This window comes from Heloderma suspectum, chromosome 2 (genome assembly GCF_057233095.1).
Source record: "Heloderma suspectum isolate Gila_16-S chromosome 2, 16-S_ref, whole genome shotgun sequence".
NCBI classification, from domain to species: domain Eukaryota; kingdom Metazoa; phylum Chordata; class Lepidosauria; order Squamata; family Helodermatidae; genus Heloderma; species Heloderma suspectum.
This window is the reverse complement of record NC_139459.1, coordinates 372,974,498-372,996,169: the sequence shown is the minus strand read 5'-3', so window position 1 is coordinate 372,996,169 and position 21,672 is coordinate 372,974,498. Positions and strand designations below refer to the sequence as shown.

At 49.0% G+C, this 21,672-nt stretch overlaps 1 protein-coding gene across 1 annotated transcript in view; it reads right to left on the bottom strand.

Moving 5' to 3' along the window:
• Positions 1–21,672, bottom strand: part of LOC146356136 (alpha-2-macroglobulin-like) — an 83,668-nt gene that overhangs the window by 13,431 nt on the left and 48,565 nt on the right. Inside the window, exons 19-29 of the mRNA XM_084831160.1 lie at positions 21,257–21,560; positions 19,178–19,307; positions 17,401–17,522; positions 14,457–14,508; positions 11,256–11,339; positions 9,432–9,608; positions 8,044–8,128; positions 6,442–6,598; positions 5,176–5,250; positions 2,963–3,128; positions 603–832 (exon numbers count right to left, since the gene is read on the bottom strand). Of these exons, the coding sequence (XP_084687286.1) occupies positions 603–832; positions 2,963–3,128; positions 5,176–5,250; positions 6,442–6,598; positions 8,044–8,128; positions 9,432–9,608; positions 11,256–11,339; positions 14,457–14,508; positions 17,401–17,522; positions 19,178–19,307; positions 21,257–21,560 (1,582 nt within the window). The remainder of the gene's footprint in view (positions 1–602; positions 833–2,962; positions 3,129–5,175; positions 5,251–6,441; positions 6,599–8,043; positions 8,129–9,431; positions 9,609–11,255; positions 11,340–14,456; positions 14,509–17,400; positions 17,523–19,177; positions 19,308–21,256; positions 21,561–21,672) is intronic.

Below are 21,672 nucleotides of genomic sequence, written 5' to 3'. Positions count from 1 at the left end.
AAAAAAGAGAGTGAGGAGGCAGAAAGAAAGAAAGAGGGGGAGAAAGAAAAGAAGGTGTCAGAGAGAGAAGGGGGAAAGGGTGTCAGAGAGAGAGAGAGCAAAAAGGGGTGGCAGAAAGAGAAAAGGGATTGTCAGAGAGTGCAAAAAGGGGTGTCAGAGAAAGAAAGAAGAGGGTGTCAGAAAGAGAGAGAGAGAGAGCAAAAAGGGGTGGCAGAAAGAGAAAGGGGAGTGTTAGAAAGAGAGGGTGAAAAGGGGGTGTCAGAAAGAGAAGGGGAAGAGGGTGTCAGAAAGAGAGAGCAAAGGGGATAGCTCTGTCAAAGGTTGGTTCTGGCTCTCTTCACCACTAGCTTCAGCCCCACCCACTCAGCATGCAGCCCCCTGACAGATTACCCCCATGGGAATGCAACTGTTGACAGAAAAATGTTCACCATCCCTGGCTTAGAAGGGCTCTTTTACTGCTGCGAGGTCAGGATTTTGCTGCCAAATTGTCAGACAATCTCCCCACTAGGACTCCTCCTCTTCTAAACCAGGACGGCCTGGCTGTGCCCCTTCCGTCTCTTCCAGCATGGAAGGTACCTGGATCTTGGAAGGGAGGAAATTACCTGAGTGGAAGAGAATCCCCCAGTGGGATTCTGTTGCTTGCTAAACCACTTGACGATGTGGGTGGCTTTCGTCAGTTCCTCCTGGGACGGTGCCAGCTGTGTGGTCAGGCTGGCAAGGAGCACATAGGACGTCATCTCTACCTCTGCAGAGGGAGCGCGTGGGTGGTAGTATGGAGGGCTGGCCTTCTCCTCTTGCTTCCTGGGCCGCTGCCAGTGAGTGGAGCCATCCTCTTCAGAGGCAGAAGGAATTATTAGTGTTTGGGTCAGACACTCCAGGCCCCGCTAAAGGCCTTTTTGCACGCAAGGCTCAACAGGGCTCTCTTTCTCCAAAGCATTTTGTAACATGAATATAAAACCTGCGTTGGCCAGATAGCTCCTTCACAAGAAGGCATCTCCTTCCCTTTCTCTCCTGCATTATCAACAGCTGGACTTTAACAGGCTCAGCAGACATGCATCTGTCTCTCTCTGGGCCAATGGAGGAGATCTGTGTAATCCTTCTTTTCAGGTCAGGGGTGTTGAACGTCTTTCAACCCAAGAATTGAACTGAATTTCAGAGAAGCTGTTGGGGGCCACATTCCAGTGGTGGGTGGTATGGAAGACAAAAGGGGGCAGAGCCAATGGTCAAGGGAGTGGGTACAAAAAACCAAAAATACCAGCATGTTTTAGCTCAAAAAGTCCTTAGTGCCAATCACTAGGCTTTAGGGGAGGCATTTCAACCTTTTAGAAAGGAGGAAAACTGCACAAAAACTACCCAATGACTGGCAGTCAGAGGCCAGGGGAAGGGGGTGTGGCCCTCGGGAGAACCCCAGAAGGCTGGATTTAGATCCTAGAAGGGCTAGATTTGGCCCACAGCTGGGCCACATTTTGTCCACGGGCCTGATGTTCTGCACTCCTGTTTTCACGTCATCCATCATTATCATCTCTGTGCATTGTATGGGTGGGGGAAGGTCATGTGAACCCCCTATACTTGCTTACTGTGAGGAATGAATCTGAGCATGTGGAGATGTCTGGCAGCTCAGATTCGGAATCAGATTAGGAACAGCCAGAACAGAGGGAGGCACCCTCCCTAGTGAGCCAGATATGGTGAGACTTTCTTCCCAAGACTTTGACACATGGCTGGCCCAGCCTGAACGGCTCCCCCATTCCTCCACCGTCAGAACTCAACCTGAGGAGGAGGAGGGCGAGGGGCATGACTTGAGGGATGCTAGGGTCCATCGCAGAGCAAAGTGGGAAAAGTGAGGGGCAGGGCTCAGACGCTCTGCCAGGTTGGCCACTCGTGCAAGCCAACGTAGGAGGGAGCCACCCTAAGGGAGGGGCATCCCTGCCAAGCATTTCTGGCCGAGTAGTTCATACCCAGACTGCTGGCAACTTCTCTAACTTCCACTTTGTCTCCTCTATTGATATTTGTAGATCTGTGGATTAGCTGGTTCCGGGCAGTCTGAGAGTTTCCTAGAATCTGCATCTGTAAAGAAGCGAGTAGTTCGCTAATAAAGTAGAGTTAGCCTGAAGCTTTGTTTCCTGGAGTGTGTTGATTGCGAAGGGAGAGGACGTAGAAACATGACACTTATTCTTTCTCAGAGCCAATGTTGGGGATCTGTGTAATCCATGCCATCCACCATTTTTGTCCCCATGTGGCTTAGTGAGTTTTGAATCCAGGATCTCTCCCACTCTCATAGATCACATGCTTAGCCACTTTTAAATTATGTCCTTTGTGTGTGTGTGTGTGTGTGTGTGTGTGTTTAATTGTGTTTTGTTGTTTTGGATTGTAAGCTGCTTTATCTTCATCATGGGTCAAGAATGCAGAAGCAAAATTACAAAAATAAAATAAATAAAAGCAATACCCTCCTCCAGCTCTCACTTCTAAGGCAAATGAGTGGTACTTATTAGCTGGGTTTACACAACATGATAACCCACATTCAAGGCTGAGTATAGTTTAAGTGTGGGTTTTTGTTGAATCATGGGTTGCCATTGAATTGTGGATTGTTGAAATGTGGGTTGTTGTGTTGTCTGAACCCAGCCATGCTAACAAACCATGGTTTGTTAAGCACAAACAACCCACAGTTCACAACCCAACAACAAACCATGGGTTCTCTTCATGGTTGTTCCATGGTTTTTTAGCACGGCTGTGTTCAGACAACACAAAAACCCATTTTTCAACAACAACCTACAGCACAGCAACAGCCCTCGACCCATAGCCAACTTTGAATGTGGGTTATTAAGTTGTGAGACCCCAGCTGTTGGGTTGTATAGAAAAAGGATCAGAAGGAGCACCTCCCTTCACCAAGAATGAAACGGAGAGCCAGAGAAGTGGGAAAAGGTGCTGATAAAGTTCCATTGCCCATTGGGAGCTCACTCCTCACCTTCTTTCATAGCTTCTGCGTCAAGAAACTGCAACATCTCTTTCCTCTTGTCCTCTTTCCCTGCAAGGCCAAAGGCATAAGCCAACAAGGCCCGGGTGTAAACTTGGACCTCTTTTGCTTGCGCTGCCATCTCCAGGCAGAACAAAGCATTACGCACCACGAAGTCCTGGAGAGGAAGATGGAAGGAGAGGCTCATCTCAAGCCATGGTCATGGCAATATCCGAAGGCCTTGGGGAAACTACGGTAGTTGACTTGAATGGCATATATTCCTAAGCACTGCATAGTGCTGTACAGAACAAAGATGCAACCCAGCCCTCCCGGGGGGCTTGTAATCTATGTTGGATGGGCTAGTCCCAAACTGGTCAGAAATATAATAAGTGAAGTAACAAGTGGGGGCATTAGTATGACTGGAGCCATCTTGAATCGGTTTATCCTAACAAAGAGATATCTATTATATCAGGGGTGTAGAACTTCAGGCCCAGGGGCCAAATCCAGCCGACCTGGTATTTTTTGTAACATTGGCTCCACCCCTTTTGCCCTCGGCCCTCCCCTTTGCCTTTAGCCATGCCCACCACTGGAATACAGCCTCCAAGAGCTTCCCTGAAATGGAATGTGTCCCTCAGGCTTATATCATAATCACATGCGGACTGAAATGAGGTGTGGCCCGTATGTTACTAAGCAAGAGGGATGGACTTTCATGGCTGACGTACGTCTTATTCAAATAGGTTGTCACAATGAATCCCAGACCATAATCCCCAGTTTCCCAGCCCAGGGCTGTGAAAAAGATAACACCCTTAGAGAGCAATCCTATGACTGTCTAGACACTGTCTAGACAGCCATAGGATTTTTCAGTTCCCAGAAAACCGACCTCAGTTCCCAGCAACCGCACTCCCTTTCCCCTCATAGCTGGCGTGGTTCTTTCAACACTGCCACTGTCTTGGCCCTCGTAAATGGAGTGCAGAGAAGGTGAAAACAGGGTGTTCCCAGGGGCAGGGAGGGGAGGAGACAGCAGAAGCTGTTTTAGACAGCTTCCTCTCTGGTCTCCAGGCCTCTTCCCTCCCTGAAGCCGCAGCTAGATGCGTGAAAACACGCATCTAGCCAAGGATGCAGGGTGGCCAGAGCACTGAGGAGATCCTCTCCTCTGTGCTGCGGCCACCCTGCATATGATAGTCCATAGCCTCCACGTTTGGGGGCTACCAACTATCTCAATAGGAGTGAGCCCTCAGGCTGTGAAATAGACAGAGCTGAACACACAGCCACTTGCTGTGAGAGCAGTCAGGTGGGTGAACACACGTGAGGGGGCCTTCTCTGCAGTGGCCCCACATCTTTGGAACAAGCTGCCATTGGAGGTGTGCCATGCCCTGTCACTGCAGATTTTTAAGAAGGCCTTGAAAACATATTATTTTACCTTGGCCTTCTATTAATATGGCTGCTACTGCTGCTGTTAACATCATTGTTGGTTTTATTGTTGGTTTTAATTGCTGTTTTAATTGTTGGCTATTATTGTTCTTATGTTTTTTATCACTTTTAATATTTTAACTGTTTTATTGTTGTAAGCCGCCTTGGGAGGGCTTCTGCCCTGACAGCCGGTCAAGAAATATTTTAAAATAAATAAATAAATAAATAAATAAATATTTTTAATAAATAAATATAAAATTGCTAAATAAATACAGCTAGTGGCTTTGCGTGAGAAGGAAATAAGAAGGAAACATTCCCCTTCCATCCTTACGAAAGCCTTTTTCCTAGCTATCACAAATCCTTTGGTTAATGGCTGAAAGGGACACCAAACTTCGGATAAATGGATTCAAGATGGATCCAGTTGTGCTAATCTTCCACTCAGGGCTGGCCTAAGACACTTTGCTGCCTGAGGCAGAGGACAAGATGGCGCCCCCTCCCGTTCCATGTACAAAAGCTGACTGGGCTGGCAGTTGAATCTTTTTTTGACCCTGGCAATGGGGTAGCATCACTCGCCACAAATGAAGGCAGCAGGCTAACTTAAGAGCACAAGGCAAACCACGTCGTGGCCCACAGCTCTCTCTCCTCCAGCACCTTGCTGCTGCCTCTCACCATCTGCTGCCTGAGGCGATGGCCTCACTCTGCCTAATGGTAGGGCCGGCCCTGCTTCCACTCTTTACTTCAGTTTTGCGGGAAGTTTTCTCAGGCTGTGGAGGGGGCCCTTGAATGGCTGCAGGTGGGAGAAGATTGGTACTTACAGTGACGGGCAGAGGGATCTCCAGCAAAGCAGTGGTGATGTAAGCAGAGAGTGTGACTTCATCATCAACCCCACCCTGTACGGGAGAAAGCAGGAAGTTGTCAGCTTCATGCAGTACAAGAGCAGGTCATTCATCTTCTCCCTAGAGCTCCTCCCAAGATAATTCCTCATTCCCTCTATTTCCGGTGCTCAGGTGTGAGTGCCGTTGCTTACACAGCCAAAATGGCATGACCTACACACAAAAGGGAGGAAGCCCAAAGGATTGCAGAAGGACAAAGAATCTTTGGGGGGGGGAAAAACAGCCCAAGGAGGACTGAGTATGCTCAGGGGACATGGAACTTCAACTGTTGTAGGGAAAAATGGGAAAAGTTTTATGTGGGGAAGTTCAAGGGATGAAAAGGAGCATTCCGCACTGCAACATTTTGTTACAGATCCCTCTTCTATTCTATAATCCTCACATGATAGCAGCATGTATTTTTCCTGGCTGTGTCCATAATATTGGGAACTCCAATCCATGCTGTTCTACTGTAAGGGTGCAAAAACTGAGGCCTGGGGTCTGAATTTGCCCCCCCAGGGTTCTCAGTTGTTCCTGCCCCCTGGCCCTTTTCCTCCGATGACTGATCATTTGGTGGTTTCCCAGGTGTGTGCGGTTTTCCCCACAGCCTATGAGGTCGGAATGCCTCTTCTATGGCTTAGTTACAGGCAGGAAGACCTTTAAGCTGAAACATGCTGGCATTTTTGGCCCTGCCCTTTTTGCCTTTGGCCCTGCCCACCGACGGAATGCGGCCCCCCGAGAGCATCCCCACGGCATTGAGCAGGGGGTTGGACTTGATGGTGCCCAAAGCCCCCTTCAGTGGAGACTGGTGGCTCCAATTGTGGTGGGGTTGTGAATCCATTCTGGGTTTCAGTCAGAACCAGCCAGAACTCTAAAGGAGCTGTCCAAGGTGCTGAACCTATTTTGGGGAAAGGGTTCATCACCTTGGATAGCTCCTTTAGTGTTCTGGCTGGTTCTGACTGAAACCCTGAGCAGATTCAGCTCCCCATGACATTGGAGCCACCAGCTTTTTCTGGTCCATTTCAACAGCATGTTCCGTTGATGCTTCCCAGTTTAACCCTGTGCCCCAAAGCCCAGCTCAAACAACATTTCTGAAAATGTGTAGCTTAAAAAAAAAAATTCTACTTCTTGGGCCGAGATCGCGCTACCCTCTGACAAATGTATACCTCTCTCTCTCTCTCTCTCTCTCTCTCTCTCTCCCCTCCTCCCTACCTTTAGGGCGTTGTTCAAGAGGGATCCGGTGCTTTGAAAACAGCCATCCTCCTTCTGCTGGGTGGCCAGAAAGGCCTGAGCATCTGTGATGTGGCGCTCTTCCACAAAGATGTGGCGCCTTGCCTGAGCAAAGGACTTGAGCGCAAAAGCTGTCAGCCTGCAAGACAAGCCCAAATCAGAGGGGACTGTCCGAGCCGTCTTATTATGCCTGTCGAGATAGATCTGGCACACCATCCTCAAATCCATATTTTATTCATTTATTTGACTTATTAGCCGCCCATCTAGTATTAAATGTTATTAACCCTAATAGCAAATTTACATAATCAACTGAACAAAAGCAAAAACGTAACAAAACAACACTGCTCTCGAAAACCCGAACCCACCCCAAATGCCCGCCTGAGCAGCCAGGTCTTTAAAGCCCGGCGGAAGCTCATCAAAGAGATTTATTTGTGATACTTCTGGGTTGCTTCATGTAATAAAATCCCTAAGCAGTTCACATATAAATATTAAAATCACATTTAAAATACAATATTAAAACAATTCCAGTTACAGTACTAGTACAGAGCTCTACCAGGAGCACTACGACGGAGCAGCACGATTAACTTAATTACAGGCCAGGGAGAGCCGGGGTCAACATAGGGGTGGCCGTCATGGGGAATCCGGCCCTTTTGGGGCTCGCCAGATTTCCCTGGAGTGCCCAAGCCACAGGCTTTTTCCTGAAATCTGGGAATTTTCACATCCCCTGCCCCTAAAATCACCATTTACGCACTGTGGCTGCATGATTCTATGATGCTATGCATTTGTGTAATTTATGCAAATTTCGCCCATAATTTGCTTAATTTGTGAAAATTGTAGCTGTAATATGCTTAATTTTGCAGAAATTGTGGGCATGATTTGTGCCAAAATTTGTGCAAATTAAGCCTATTATGGCTGAAGTTTGCCAAAATTACACAAACTGCGGCTATGATTTGTGTAAATGGCGATTTAAGAAAAACAACAAAAAACAAAAATCCGTGAGCTGGCCCGACTCAATACAGACCGAGTTGGGCAAGTTCTCAGGTAAGCGAGCCAGAGTCCGGGGGGGGATGAGCTACTGAAAGGTCAGCAAGCTTCAGCCCTCAGACAGATTCCTCCGACATCCCTAGGTCAGCAAGTGCATTGTCAGGAGGCATTTGAAACATGCCACATTTTCTGCTTCCTGAACCACACGGGGGAGGGTGTTCCAGAGGGTGGGTGCCACTACCGAGAAGGCCCACCATGGAGGTACTGCATGGAGACATTATGTTAGTTTTGGAATGACCAGCAAGGCCTCCTGTGACGATCTTAAATGTCAGCTGGGTATATATTCTAGATGTGTTGCAAATTTGGACCTTGAGCGAAGGTTCCCCTCCCCCGCTGTGGACAGTATTGGGCTTAGCTACATGTCCCACTGGTCTGAATCCTTTTAAGTCAGTTTCCTTCGTTCCTAGCTTCCCAGTCATAAGGACTAGCAACTTGCTGCTTTAAAAAAGAAATCCTGCAGCTTTTCAGGTCTCCTGTAGAATCTCACAATGCAGATGCACACAGCCCTAGAGGTGACGAGGCTGGCACTGTCAAACTCACCAGGCGTTCCCTGGCTCCTGGTTATGTTCTCCAAAGGTGCTGTAAGAGCCATCGGAGTGCTTATAGTTCAGCTGCCTCTGGTAGCCTGAAATGGAGCATGAATTGTGATGTTTCTGCAGGGCTGCCAACACCTTTACCCCCCCGCCCTCCATAGCGTTCTGCAGGTGGCAGCACACGCACACACACAGCCTTTGCACATATCTTTCACATTTGGAAGGATTTCCCAATTTTCCTGCATGCCACATCCAGGACACCAGCACAGCTGGCTGAGAGATGCACCTGTGGCCCCCTCCTGCAGAGTGTTCTGCCCCTAGGGAAGTGCGAATCAGCAAAACTCGAGCTCGCCGAAGTTTTCCGAATTCCATCTCGAAGCTCGTTCTGATTCGAGTCTGTAGGAGCTTGCGAGCTTGCTTCTTTTGTTTTTGCATGAAAATCCATGCATATTTCCACGCGTATTTTTCCAAATGTACGCATCCGTTGTGCGCATCTTTGAAGTGTGAAGGTTCTTCTCCCATTGATTAAAGCATCTTAATATTAATATTAATATTAATATTAATTATTACTAATTAATATTAACATTAATATGCTCTGAGATTCTTCTCCCACTGATTAAAGCATATTTGTGCATGTTTTTCAAAACTATGCGCATTTTTTGAATGAACACATGCTGTCGAACACATTTCTTTTCTGGTTGCAAATGACATCGCAAGTTTGGAAATGTACTGACTTTGGCAGTAGATTGCATCTGAATCCGGGTTCAGTCCAGAAGGTGCAAACTGAGTAAATCCTGATCAAAACTGAACTGAAAGAAATTTCTCATACATCCCTAGATACCCGAATATATCCCTAGCAGCTGAAAGGTTTCCCAGAGGTCAAAGCCTGGCCCTGAAGCATGCCCTGAATGTGCACCCTTCTCATGATTAAAATAGGCCCTACCAATTAATTAACTAAAGCTTTGGTTGATTAATCTGCATCCCTTCATACATCCCTCGCAGCTGAAAGGACTCCCAGATAGCAAAGCCTGGCCCTGAAGCATGCCCTGAACTTGCACCCTCCCCATGATTAAAATAGGCCCTACCAATTAATCAACTAAAGCTTTGGTTGATTAATGTGCAGCCCCTCATACATCCCTAGCAGCTGAAAGGTTTCCCAGAGGTCAAAGCCTGGCCCTGAAGCATGCCCTGAACGTGTACACTTCTCATGATTAAAATAGGCCCTACCAATTAATCAACTTAAGCTTTGGTTGATTAATCTACTGAGTGGCTGTTAAAATGGTCAGAGGGAATCTACACTGTTGACAACGCCCCCCGGCCTCCACTGACACACACGCACACAAGGAAAACGACAAGGCAAGAGTTCCCACTGCATGGCCCAGTGAGTCTTCTTACCAGCCACTAAGTATCCAGTGGCCGTGGATTTGATTTCTTCAGTCAGCTGCCCGGTCTTGTTCAGATAGTCCAGGATATAGATGTTGGGCGCAAAGAGGGCCATGTTCTGCTCCCCACAGCCGTACGGCATCTGGAGAAGCTGGTGCAGGTTCTGTATGGCTGAGCCCAGGATGTCTCCTGGGGTGGGTGCCGGGGGGGCGCGGGGAAGAGAAAGACAAGGAGGGTAACAGCATTGCACATTGCAGGCTGGAATGCAAACCCCCCCCCCCCAATGGCAACAGCACGAGAAAGACAGAGAGATTTGGGAAGAAAACCAAACAGCGAGGAGAGAGGCACATTTGAGGCACTGGAAATGTGTGAAAAATGGATCAGACGGAAGCTCCGAACAGGGCTGGCCCAAGACCTTTTGCCGCCTGAGGCAAAGGACAAGAGGGTGCCCCCCTCCCATTCCATGTGCAAAAGCTGGCTGGGCTGGCAGATGCATCTGCCTTTCACCCTAATGAGGGGGCAACATTCTCCACTGAACCTGAAGGCAGCAGGCACTGTTCCCTCCTTGAACACCACGCTGCTGCCTCCCAGCATCTGCCGCCTGAGGTGACTGCCTCACCCAGCCGAGTGGTAGGGCTGGCCCTGGCTCAGAAACACTAGGGGTGGGTGAATGAGCGATGTTCGCGATCGCAGGGATTCTCCAATCGTCTTGCTGCTCCTCTCGTGCCCAATTCCTGTTTGCGCTTCTGATCACCGCTCACTCTGCGCCAACGGGAAACATGCACAAACCGAGCAGAGATTGAGCGGGAGGTTTGTGCACATTTCCTCCATACGCTAAAGCATTTTGCAAATGAGCATATTTGTGTATGTGCGGAAATGCGCACTTTGCCACATTCACAAAATGCACATTTTCATGCAGCAGCACCAGACAGGCCGCTCAATAAGATCAGCCTCGGATGGCCTTCTCTCTGTCCCATCAGCCAGGACAGCTAGGCTGGTGAGGACAAGGGAGAGGGCCTTCTCTGTGGTGGCCCCCACTCTATGGAACTCCCTCCCTAGGGAACTCTCTAGGGCATTTGGGGTTAGGGTATTTTCAAATAATGTTTAATGTGTAATTTTACTGTTTTAAATTGTACTGTTGTACATTGCCCAGAGTGGCCAGGTGACCGGCCAGATGGGCGATTAAGAAATTCAATAAGTAAATAAAATAAAAATAAATATGCAAATATGCACATTTTTTCAATCGCCATGTTATTTTTCAAAAAATGGTGACTGCAGAGCTTGATGAGGCTGCCAGGATGAACGCGGACCGCTCGCCGAGCGCAGGCAGGAGGCGAACAAGGGAAGGGACTCGGGGAGCGGGGCTCAAGGGTGCAGGCAGGGGGGTTCCACCATCCCTGCTTTCAGCATCCACTACCTTAGTGTGCTGTTGTTGTGTACAACCTGGGGATAAAATACGGGACTTTTATTGTTGTTGTTGGTATGTGCTGTAGTGCTGGTGCTATACGAATCATCCATTTGTTGTCATTGTGTCAGCCATTCGCTGTATCAAAAAAGGACCTATGTCAACTGCACTTAGATCTGTCAGTGCAGCTCATCTCATGAAAAGCCACCAGACCTGGAGGCAGAGGAGGTTAGGGAGGCAGGACAGCCAAGGCTAGGAAATAAAAGTGCTGGACCGGAGCAAAGGAAAAGGGAAGGGAAAGTTGTAGGGGGTGGTGTGAGGTAAAGAAAGTGAAGGCAGATGACGGCCAGCTGGAGTCAAATTCAGAGCGTGCAGACAAGAGTAGTGGCAGCAGTTAGCAGTGCAGGTCCCAGCAGAGTTGCATCACTTACCCAGCACACAGAAGGCAGCTCTGGCTGAGCCCTCCACGACATTTTTCGGTAGCTTCAGAGAAACTGGCATCGACTGTGCCTTTTCTGTAAGCAAAACAGAGCCTTTTGATCATGCTGATTGCTCTCTAGTATTACCATCTCACTCCCTCTCTATTCCCCACTCAGCTTTTATTCTTATGATCATAGAGTTCAATGGCGACTGCTGACTCCATTTCCGGAGGGGCTTTGATCCCATTCAGAGCTTCAGTTACCACCAGCCAAAACGCTAATGGTGCTATCCAAGGTGCTGAAAGGTGCCATCCCAGATGCTGAACCCGTGGGGCGGGGATAGGATTCAGCACCTTGTCAGCACATTACAGAACCCTGGAGAGCACCGTTTAGAGTTTTGGCTGGTGGTAACTAAAGCCCTGCATGGAATCCAGCGAAGGAGAGCCCACCACCTCCAGGGTCAGTCTGTTCCACTGTCAAACAGGTCTGACCATTAGGATGCCTGGAGTACTGCAGTGCGTTATCCGTGGGGCTGCCTTTGAAAACAGTCCGGAAACTTCAGCTGGTGCAAAATAGGGCAGTGAAACTGTTAGTGGGCACTGGTCAATGTGATCATATTATGCTAGTACTTTTCGTTCCGCTCTGGCTGCCAGTCCATTTCCGGGCCCGATTCAAAGTGATTCCTATGGAAAAGGTCACAGTGCAGTTGCCAAGCACGGTAATGTTGGGGGCAGGAATAGCATTATGGTTCTGCAACCCCTCCACTGTTTTTGTCCACGTTTTCTTCGAATACTTGAACAGGGGTTGTTCATCTTGTCATTCATGAACATGGGGCTGGGATTGGTTTGGTCTGGGACCCCGTCAGCACCCTGGCTGGGTTGTCTTGTGTTTAGATCCCAAGTCCTTTTGGACATACGATCAGTGGAGGCTGGTGGCTCCAATGTCAGTGGGGCTGTGAATCCGCTCTGGGTTCCAGCCAGAACTCTAAAGGAGATATCCAAGGTGCTGAACCCTGGCCCCCAAATGGGTTCAGCACTGTGAATAGCTCCTCTGGAGTTCTGGCTGAAACCCAGAGCGGATTCATAGCTCCACTGACATCGGAGTCACCAGCCTCCACTGCATATGATCCCGAATAATCCTAATCCTCACGCTGTTAGGAAATCAGCGTTGTCATTGTCTTGCCCAGTGCTGTAGCAGACCCAGGACTTGCAGGGACGAAGCACAAGGACTCTGCTTGACAAAGATGACGACATCATCTGCCACCTCCCCCCCCCTTCAGAATTCCCTCTTCCCTCTGGGTTTAGCCGCAGGCCTCACAGTGGCATTGTGCGTGCGTGCGTGCGTGTGGTGGTAAATCCCCCCCAGCAATAATATATCGTCCCTCTTGTCATGCCAAGTGTGCTGGGCGGCTTGGCCTTGAATGGGTCATTCAGACCCATGAGCTTGACAGCGCACCTGCTCCTGGTGAAGATGAAAACTGGTTTGTCGATATGGATTGACACTGCTCCTGGCATTTTGGGACTCTCCTGGGCGTGTGACTATGGGAACTAGGGCTGTGCAAGGACCCCCCGATCCGACTCGGAAGCCGCTTCATGGCTTCGGAGATGGGCCTGATTTGGCTCGGGCTGATTCGGGGGGGGGGGAGGCGACCGAACTCGGCCCTGAACCCGAAGCGGGATTCGGATGCTGAACCCTGCTTCAGGTCCCCCCCGGAGCCCCCGAGCACCCCCCCAGCTGCTTACCTTGCAGCCAACTCCGCTGCTGCCTTCTCCGCCGCCACCTTCCCCGCCTTCCCTGCTGCTGCCGTCATCGCTGCCGCCAGCTCCTGAGGCCTGGGCGTGCGCTGACTCTTATTGCAGGGAGCTGCCATTTTTAAAATGGCCACCTCCTGGGAGTTCCTGGAAGGTGCCATTTCAAAAATGCGACTGCCTGCAATAACAGCCACCGCACGTCCAGGCCTCAGGAGCTGGTGGCGGTGATGACGGCAGTGGCGGCAATGATGGCGGTGGAGGAGGAGGAGAAGGCGGCAGCGGTGGCAATGGAAGCAGAGGACGAGGAGAAGGCAGTGGCGTCGATGACAGTGGTGGAGGCGATGGAGGCGGGCGGCTCAGGTGAGGACCTGGAGGCACCGGCGTGGCTGGGCCGGGCATGCCGAAGCTCCGAAGGGCACCAAGCGCTTCCGAGAGCCCCTGACCCACTCCGGGTTGTTTCGTGCCCCCTCCACTTCGCCTCAGAAGGGCTCAAAGTGACCCGAAGCAGCCCGCTTCAACTTGGGGTTTGGGCCTTGGGCCGAAGCGTGCACAGCCCTATTATTTTGTGGGTATGTGTGTATTAGTCAGAAAAAATGTAGGCCACAGCACTTGGCTGGAATTTGATCAAGAGTCTGAAGGGCTTCAAGCAGTGGGGGCTGGAGGCTCTGAGTTTGGTGGGGCTCTGATTCCATTCTGGGTTTCAGTCAGAACCAGCCAGAACGCTAAAGGAGCTATCCATGGCACTGGACCTATTTTGGGGGTTAGGTTCAGCACCTTGGTTAGCTTCTGTAGAGCTCTGGCTGGTTCTAACTAAAACCCAGCATGGATTCACAGCCCCACCAACATTGGAGCCACCAGCCTCCACTGGCATCAACACAAGAAACGAATGGAAACCATGGCGCCATAACTGCTTTTCAAGTTAGGATTCCTTGCTTGCTGCACTTGCCGAGTAAGTTTATACACACTCATAGCCTCCCACATTTTATTTATCCACTGCCTTTTCAGTGGTTGCTTTGCAGACTTCCAGGGACAGGCTATACATGACTCTGCAGCTGTATACAGCTGCTTGAGAAGGTCTTTATGCAGGAACCCAAGTTCATTAGAATCACAGAGTCATAGGGTTGGAAGGGGCCTGCAAGACCATCGAGCCCAACCCCCTGCTCAGTGCAGGAAGCCTGGTTCCCAGGCGGTCTCCCATCCAAGTACTAACCAGGGCTGACCCTGCTTAGCTTCCGAGATCAGACGAGATCAGGCGCACCCAGCCCTTTGCTCAGTTCAACAAGATGAAGAAGCACAGCTTTAGGAGCTACCAGTGGTCCAACGTGATGAAATTCCTGACAGTGATCAGCAACCGCTGGTCTTACCTCTAATTCGTTTTATGCAGTTGCTTGTCCCAGACAAGTGAAGGGCTTTGCACCTTACCTGCTAAGAGGAGGAGGAGGCGGCATCAGCAGGCACTTACCAACTGCAGACAGCAAGGAGCTGAAGACCACTTCCTTCGCGACCCCTTCGGGCTTCGAGATGAGAGAGAGGAAAAAGGACTATTATGTGCTGCCCCATCTTATCCCTCCTTGTATTGTTTTGCATTGTTACTGTAGTTGGCAGTGTTTTTAATAGTGTATTTTAAATGTGACTTTTCATATTTATATGTGATCTGTTTAGGGAGTTTGTTACATTAAGCAGCATATTAATATTACTAATGCATAAAATAAAAAATAAATAAAACGGGGAAGGGTGAGAATGAGCGTCAGAAACTCTAAGGTGCAGAAATAACACCTCTGCTGGAAAGGGGAAGGAAGGAAATTAAATCGGAACAAAATGAAACAAAAGTAGATGACACTGGGGGAGGAGGGAGAGCTGTGGTGGGATGATAAAATGTGAAGTGCAGGTCTTCATCATAGCCATGCCCCTGCGGAGAATCCTACAACAGTAGGGTTGGAAGGGGCCTATAAGACCCCCGAGTCCAATCCCCTGCTCAGACTTGCAATCGTGTCCAATCCCCTGCTCAATCCCCTGCTCAAACTTGCGGGCAGCTGTGTCGATCCATAATATCAACAACCCAGTTCTAGCAGTTTCATTTTCACCAGGAGCAGGTCTTTTGGTAAAGCTCATGGGTCTGAATTGCCTACTGAAGACCAAGCCGCCCCCAAATACTTTGCGTTACAAGAGGGGTCGCTCAAAACATATTGTTGCTGGGAAAATCCAGTTCCCCAAAGTTAGCGTGAGGATTGCGGCTACATTCAGAGGGAACAGGGAAGGCTGACGGGGTGTGTGTGTGTGGGGGGGGGGCAGATGATGTCATCATCCCTGCTGATAAAAAAGTCCTGGGGCTTTGACCCTGCAAGCCCTGGTCCCACTACACCACTGGGGGAGACATGGAAATAGAGAATGAGAGCAGAAAAAGAAGAGGGCTCTACATTGTCTTGTTGTTACTAGCAATGTTAAGAACAACTGGATGTAAGAAGGGCCCTGCGAGATCAGACAAACAGCCCATCTAGTCCATTATTCTGTTCCCACCGTGGCCAACCAGATGCTCTGGGAAGCCCATGAGCAGGACATGAGGGCAATAGTCCTCTCCCAATATTATTCCCTGGTAGCCACAGGCACACTGCCTCTGTTCCTGGAGGTAGCACATAGCTGTTATGGTGTCTAGTCGCCATTTATTATCTCATCCTCCATGTATTTGTTTTTAAGAGAATGTTGTCTTCCCATATCAAGTTTACAGGACAGGCTCGGACACAGCCAATTGTTTGGTCACCCGTGGGGAGTGAAATCACCTTCAGATGACCCAGTAAGGAATGTTGGTTCCCACCCTGCTTTGTAGGCAATCGACGCGTAACTTATTTGCAATCGAGGTCAGATGAGATTGGGTGTGTTCAGGGTGCTATGGCCATAGGCTTTTTTCAGCCTACAGCACCTGGTATTCCCAGGAGGACTCCCGTCCAGGTACTAACCAGACCCGACCCTGCTTAGCTTATTTGCGATGCCTGACACAGGACTGTGTTACTGTATGAAGTATTGATCGCATTAACTTCATTAGAGGCCAAGAAGAAAACTATAACTCCAAGCAATGTCTGCTTGAGAAGATAAACAACGGAACAGAAAGAAGGATTGATTAGCTGGAGTAACTTTCAGGGATGCACTGACAAAAACACTGAACTTACTGAGCTAGGCAGATGACACGACATTTTTAGGTATGGGACAGTCTTGCAAATCAGGCTTTTGTGATTTCATTTTTGGTGGCACTGTTTCCCTGCATCAGTATTTGCAACTGCATGTACTTTATCACTAATCTCCCTTCCACCCACCCCATGTATCACAGTCTCCACTCCCTCCCTCGGAGATCCTCACACACTGCTTTTCCCCTGCTGCTTCTTGCAGTGAGGAAAGAGCGAGCTGTACCAGGATCGCTGGTGCATGCGCGCGCATGTGCATATGTGTACCCATGTGAATGAGTGCACGTGTGACCCTCAAAACCACAGTAAGCATCACATGTGGCCCTCAGGGGCCAACAAGGTTGCACACCCCTGTTGTAGATCATGGTACTGAGCTGAACGGCCCAATGGCTGGACTCAGCGTAAACTTCTCTAACAGTAAGAATATAAACCACAGCCTTCCGAATACATTTTCCAAGTCGGCAGTGAATTGTGGTAGGAGACATTTGTTGTAGAAATTCCTGCAGATGTTTTTATAAGTAAGGAAGTCTGCACAGGCCTGTCTGCAGTGTGTAATGACTCAGATGTTTGTAGTGCTAAAATGTATGCACAGGCCTATTTGCAATGTGCAATGATACATATGTTCTACAATGCAATTTTTTAATATTATAATAATGTGTTGTCCTATATTACTTTTACAGCCCCCGAAGAAGGCCCTAAAATAAAAATAGGCCAAAATGTATTTGGGCTTCTTACAAATAAAATCTTTGCTCTAGTATCCTGAGACGTTTCTCTTCATTCTCTGGACTCAATGGGGCTGTTCACACAACATGCTAACCCACACTCAGTAGCAATCCACACTCAGTGGTTGAGTGTGGGTAGTTTTAAATGGTGAGTCGCTTGTTGAACCGTGGGTTAGCGTGTTGTCTGAATGCAGCTGGGGTGGCTTGTTAACCATGTAGTATGGCTTATTTTCTTGAACAAGCCACATTGAGAACCCATGGTTTGTTGTTGGGTTGTCGAGGGTGGTTCACAAGCCAGGCTGCATGGTTAGCAAGCAACCCTGGCTGCGTTCAGACAATGACCCACCCTGCAGAAAACATGTTGCATTCAGACAACATGCTAACCCACGGTTCAAAAACAACCCATGGTTCAAAAACAACCCACACTCAACCACTGCGTATGCGTTAGCGTGCTGTGTCAACAGCTCTGGCGTACGGCAGCTTCCTGTGTTCAAAGCAGCCCACGTACCTCAACCAAAAGTGATCTGACGAGGGTGTCCCTTTGTCCTTTGCTGGGCGTCTCCACTAATTCATTCCCACAAGGCTGGTCTGAGCTCAGAGCCTCTGCACTTGCTGTAACGTTGACCTCACCTAGGACAAAAATGGCTCCTTCATCATGTCTATATTATATATATATTTATATTTACGGCATTCATATCTGCCTTTCCGCCAAGGAGGTCAAGTCTGTGGTGCTTCCATTCCCCAGTTTATTCTCAGTTAGATCCCCTTGGATATTATTAAAGAACATAAAGTTTCTGGCCTTCCCAGAGGAAGCAGGTTTGGAAGCAGGATGCTGGACATCTGTGGTCTGCTGTGCAGAATTTTTCGATCAGTGTATTTTGGACCATGCGTTACGGGGGAAGTGGCGGACAGAATCACATCCCGAAGTTGAGGGAAGGGGGTGATAATTTTGGAGAAACCTCTTACGGTGCTTAAGGGCTTACCTGAAGATAATGAGGCGCTGAGGTGTGTGTGCGCGTGCTCTTCCGTTGTCGAGTCCCACTCCCCCGTGCTTTGCAGCCTCTCTGGCGGCTTGTGCTTTCTGAAAAGCCCCCTAGAGCAGCCCCCCCCACTTTTTGGACCCGTGGCCACATTTAGGATTTGAGAACCTGCTGTGGGCACCACCACAAACCATCTAATTACTGGATTGCCACGTTGGCGTCTATAGCTGTTACATCTTATGGATCACAGGCTGCGTCTCACTCAGCAGAAATGTTTGTTTCGGGTTTACTGGACACTGCAATGTCTCCTTAATGAGGGACTGATTCAGCTAAATGCTGGTGGTGTATTACAGCTAATGCTTCTTTAAGCATACATTCTGGCAATGTCCAGCAGTTGCTTCTGTTTGGGAGGAAGTTATTACACAGATAAATTTTGTACTGGAATAGTCTTTAATATTCATTCACGTACGCTCTCTTTTAAATTGTTTACTTGCTTCATGGAAATTAACAAACAGTCAGCGTAAAGGGATTCTCCGTGCCCTTTTGACACTAAAAGACTGGTAGTACAACACTGGAAGGATAAACGCCCACCTCCTATAATGCAGTGGATTGAGGACCTTACAACGCTTTCAATATTTGAACGGGTGGCATATAGATGCCACCTTCAAATGGATACTTATTTGGATATTTGTTCCTTTTTAAAAAAGACCCTATGTATATTTCCTAGAAAGCTGTATGTATTTCATAAGTATTCACTGCTATGGAGATGTCTGTCTGGCTGTCTGGCTGTCTGTCTGTCTACCTATCGATCTATCTCCATGTATGTCTATTAAAAAAATGGAAAAAAGAAAAATAAATCAATAAATGTTTTGTGGGTGCTGTGGGCGGCATGATGGAGACCCTTTGCGGAAACTGTTGGAGGTGCCTGCGCATGCCACCACGTTGGGGCCCTTGCTCTAGAGGTCTTAGCCCCCTTAGCTCCCTTGGGGCTTTCCAGCGCTGCTGCCTGAAAGCTGAGTGAGGCGTTTTCGTTTCTGTTGTTAAAAGGACACAACCTCCTCCTCCTCCTCTTTTGGCTTTCAGGCCCTCAGCAGATGTGTGTACATCAGCCTTCCCTAACCTGGTACCCTCCAGATGTTTTGGACTTCAACTCCCATAAGTCCTAGCCAGCATGGCTAACAGCCAGGAATTCTGGGAATTACAGTCCAAAGCGTCTGGAGGGCACCAGGCCGGGGAAAGCTACTGCGTGTGAAGTGGCATACAAATGAAAGCTAGCCGGGGTGATTCATGATGGTTGGTGCTTACCCAGGGATTTTGGGATCACCGTCCAGGAAACCGTTTTCCTTTCATTTGCACAGAGACAATAAGATTCCTCTTCCTCCATCTCCAGGGGAGAAGCCTCAAAATCAAGTGAGGAAGCCAACGAGATACGGACCTGTCCAAGGACAAAAAGGTGTTACTGGGGAGGAAGCTCAGGAAAGGAAGAGGAAGTTGCTATGGCAACACTGAACACACTGAGGGGGGTCACATGGGCCTAGAGTGGGGAGAGGCAGACATTTAGGCCTGTGGACCTGCCTGGGGTCCAAATCCAGCCCTCTGGGGTTCCCCAGAAGGGCCCTGCTCCTTTCCCCCAGGTGGTTTCTTGGCTTTTGTGCAGTTTTTCCCCGATTCTAAAAGGGTGAAATGTCTCTGCGAAGGTTATCATGGCTAGATTTTTAAAAAACACCATGATAGGCTACGTAAAAGTTTATGTAGCCTATCACGGCTGAGTGGAAAAAACAAATAAACCGCGTGTACGCAAATGGCGGCGCCCATGGGCACCGCCATTTGCGTTCCTTATTTTGGCACGTGTAGTCTACGTAAACATTTACATATAGCGTTCCCCTTATTTTCGCCGTAGTCTACGTAAATGTTTACGTAGACTACACGTGCCAAAATAAGGAACACAAATGGCGGTGCCCATGGGCGCCGCCATTTGCGTACGTGCGTTTTTCCCCCCCCTCAGCCGTGATAGGCTACGTAAACATTTACGTAGCCTATCACAGCTGACTGCAGGGACGCAAACAGCGGTGGCTATGGCTGCCACCATTTGCGTCCCGGCAGGACAGGATTCGCGGCGGGAGGGACGGCGCGCCTCCCCCGGGCCAGAATTTCAGGGAGGAGGGCCGGCGCACCTCCCCCCCGGCCAGAATTTCGAGGGGAGGGACGGAGCGCCTCCCCCCCACCGCGAATCAACTTTCGGGTTCAGGTAAGTGACTTTCGTACATCCCTAGTCTACACCCCCCAGCCCCGCTTGCCGAGCCCTTGCCCCCGCTTGCCCCCTCCCCACACTCTGCAAGTGGCCCGCATTCACCCCAGAAGCCTTGTTGAGCTCTGAGGTTGCCATTTTTTGAAAAATAAAACGGCGATCGCAAAAATGCACATTTTTTGTGAATGTGCATATTTGTGCATGTGCAGAAAATGTGCATTTTCGCACATGCGCATATTTGCAGATGTGCAAACATGTGCATTTTGTGTGAAAATGTGCATTTTTGCATGTGTATTTGCAAAAATGCATATTTTCGTGCATATGCCAATATGCGCATGTTTGCAATCTCCATTTTATTTTCCAAAAAATGGCAACCACAGAGCTCGACAAGGCCACCAGGGTCAGTGAGGCTGCTCGCTGAGCATGGGAGGGGCTCAAGCGTGGTCCGGGGACCGGTGAGTGGAGGCAGGGGCTGGGTGGGCACCTGAAGAACCCAGACAGGGGTGGGTTCATACACCCCTACTTAGGAGAGGAATTTTAATCTTTCAGAATGGGGAAAAAAACTACACAAACAATCGGAAACTGCCACATGATCAGTGGTTGGGGGAAAGGGAAGCCCAGATAGGGCTGTGCAGATAAAATCCGTTCCGTCTAGGTTTTGTGGATTGTCAGGTGCCTTTCATTCCATAGTCTGCCCATCAACAGAATCAGATGTTTTTTGTTTCCGAATTTGTGCAAATGCGCAGTTGTGCAAATGTGCACATGCAAAAATGCACACATTCCCCCCAAGTGTGCATTTTTATACTTTAGTCTATGGGGGAAATGTGCATTTTTGGCCAGTTTTTTTATTTTGCGTATTTTTCTATCATGAATTTTGTGCAAAATTTGGGAACTTTGTTGGGTGGAATCTGCCTAACAAGGGCAGGCTGGTTTGCTGCAGAATCCATGGGTCAAATTCATAAAAATCCAAACTCTTTTGGTTCCGTTGAGGATTTCTCCAATAGCCCTTAGCCCAGAAGACCAGACCAGGAAACCTGGGTCTGGGGTTCTGGTGGGTCCCCTGGTATAAATGGAGAGGATAAGGAGATTTTTCGGAATTGGGAGCTCACGGTAGGCAGTAACTGAGCATTCCTCACCCTGAGGCAGCATTGCAGGTAGGTGAAGACGGTGGCCTTCAGTGCGAATGCTTCACCCCGCACCACAGAGTAGGGCAAGGTGAGCTCGAGGAAGAAGGGCTGGAAGACCTTGAGGGAGATGGGCTGCGCCAGGCCAAAGCCTGCCTCCGGAGACATGCAGAAGCCTCCAGCTTTCCATTCCGTGATGGTGTCTGGAATGGTCACAGGCACGGCGACTTCTCTTCGAGAGCCTCCAAGGGACACAGGCACCCCAGCCTTGCTTTGAGAACTATCGAGGAAGTCATCGCTCTTCGGGTCTGAGCCGCTGAGGGACACAATGGAATTAAAAAATGCATATATATATATATATATATATATATATATGGTGAACCACTTTTATAGCTCCCTTCTGTTGGGAAGACTCAGGCTCTGGATTT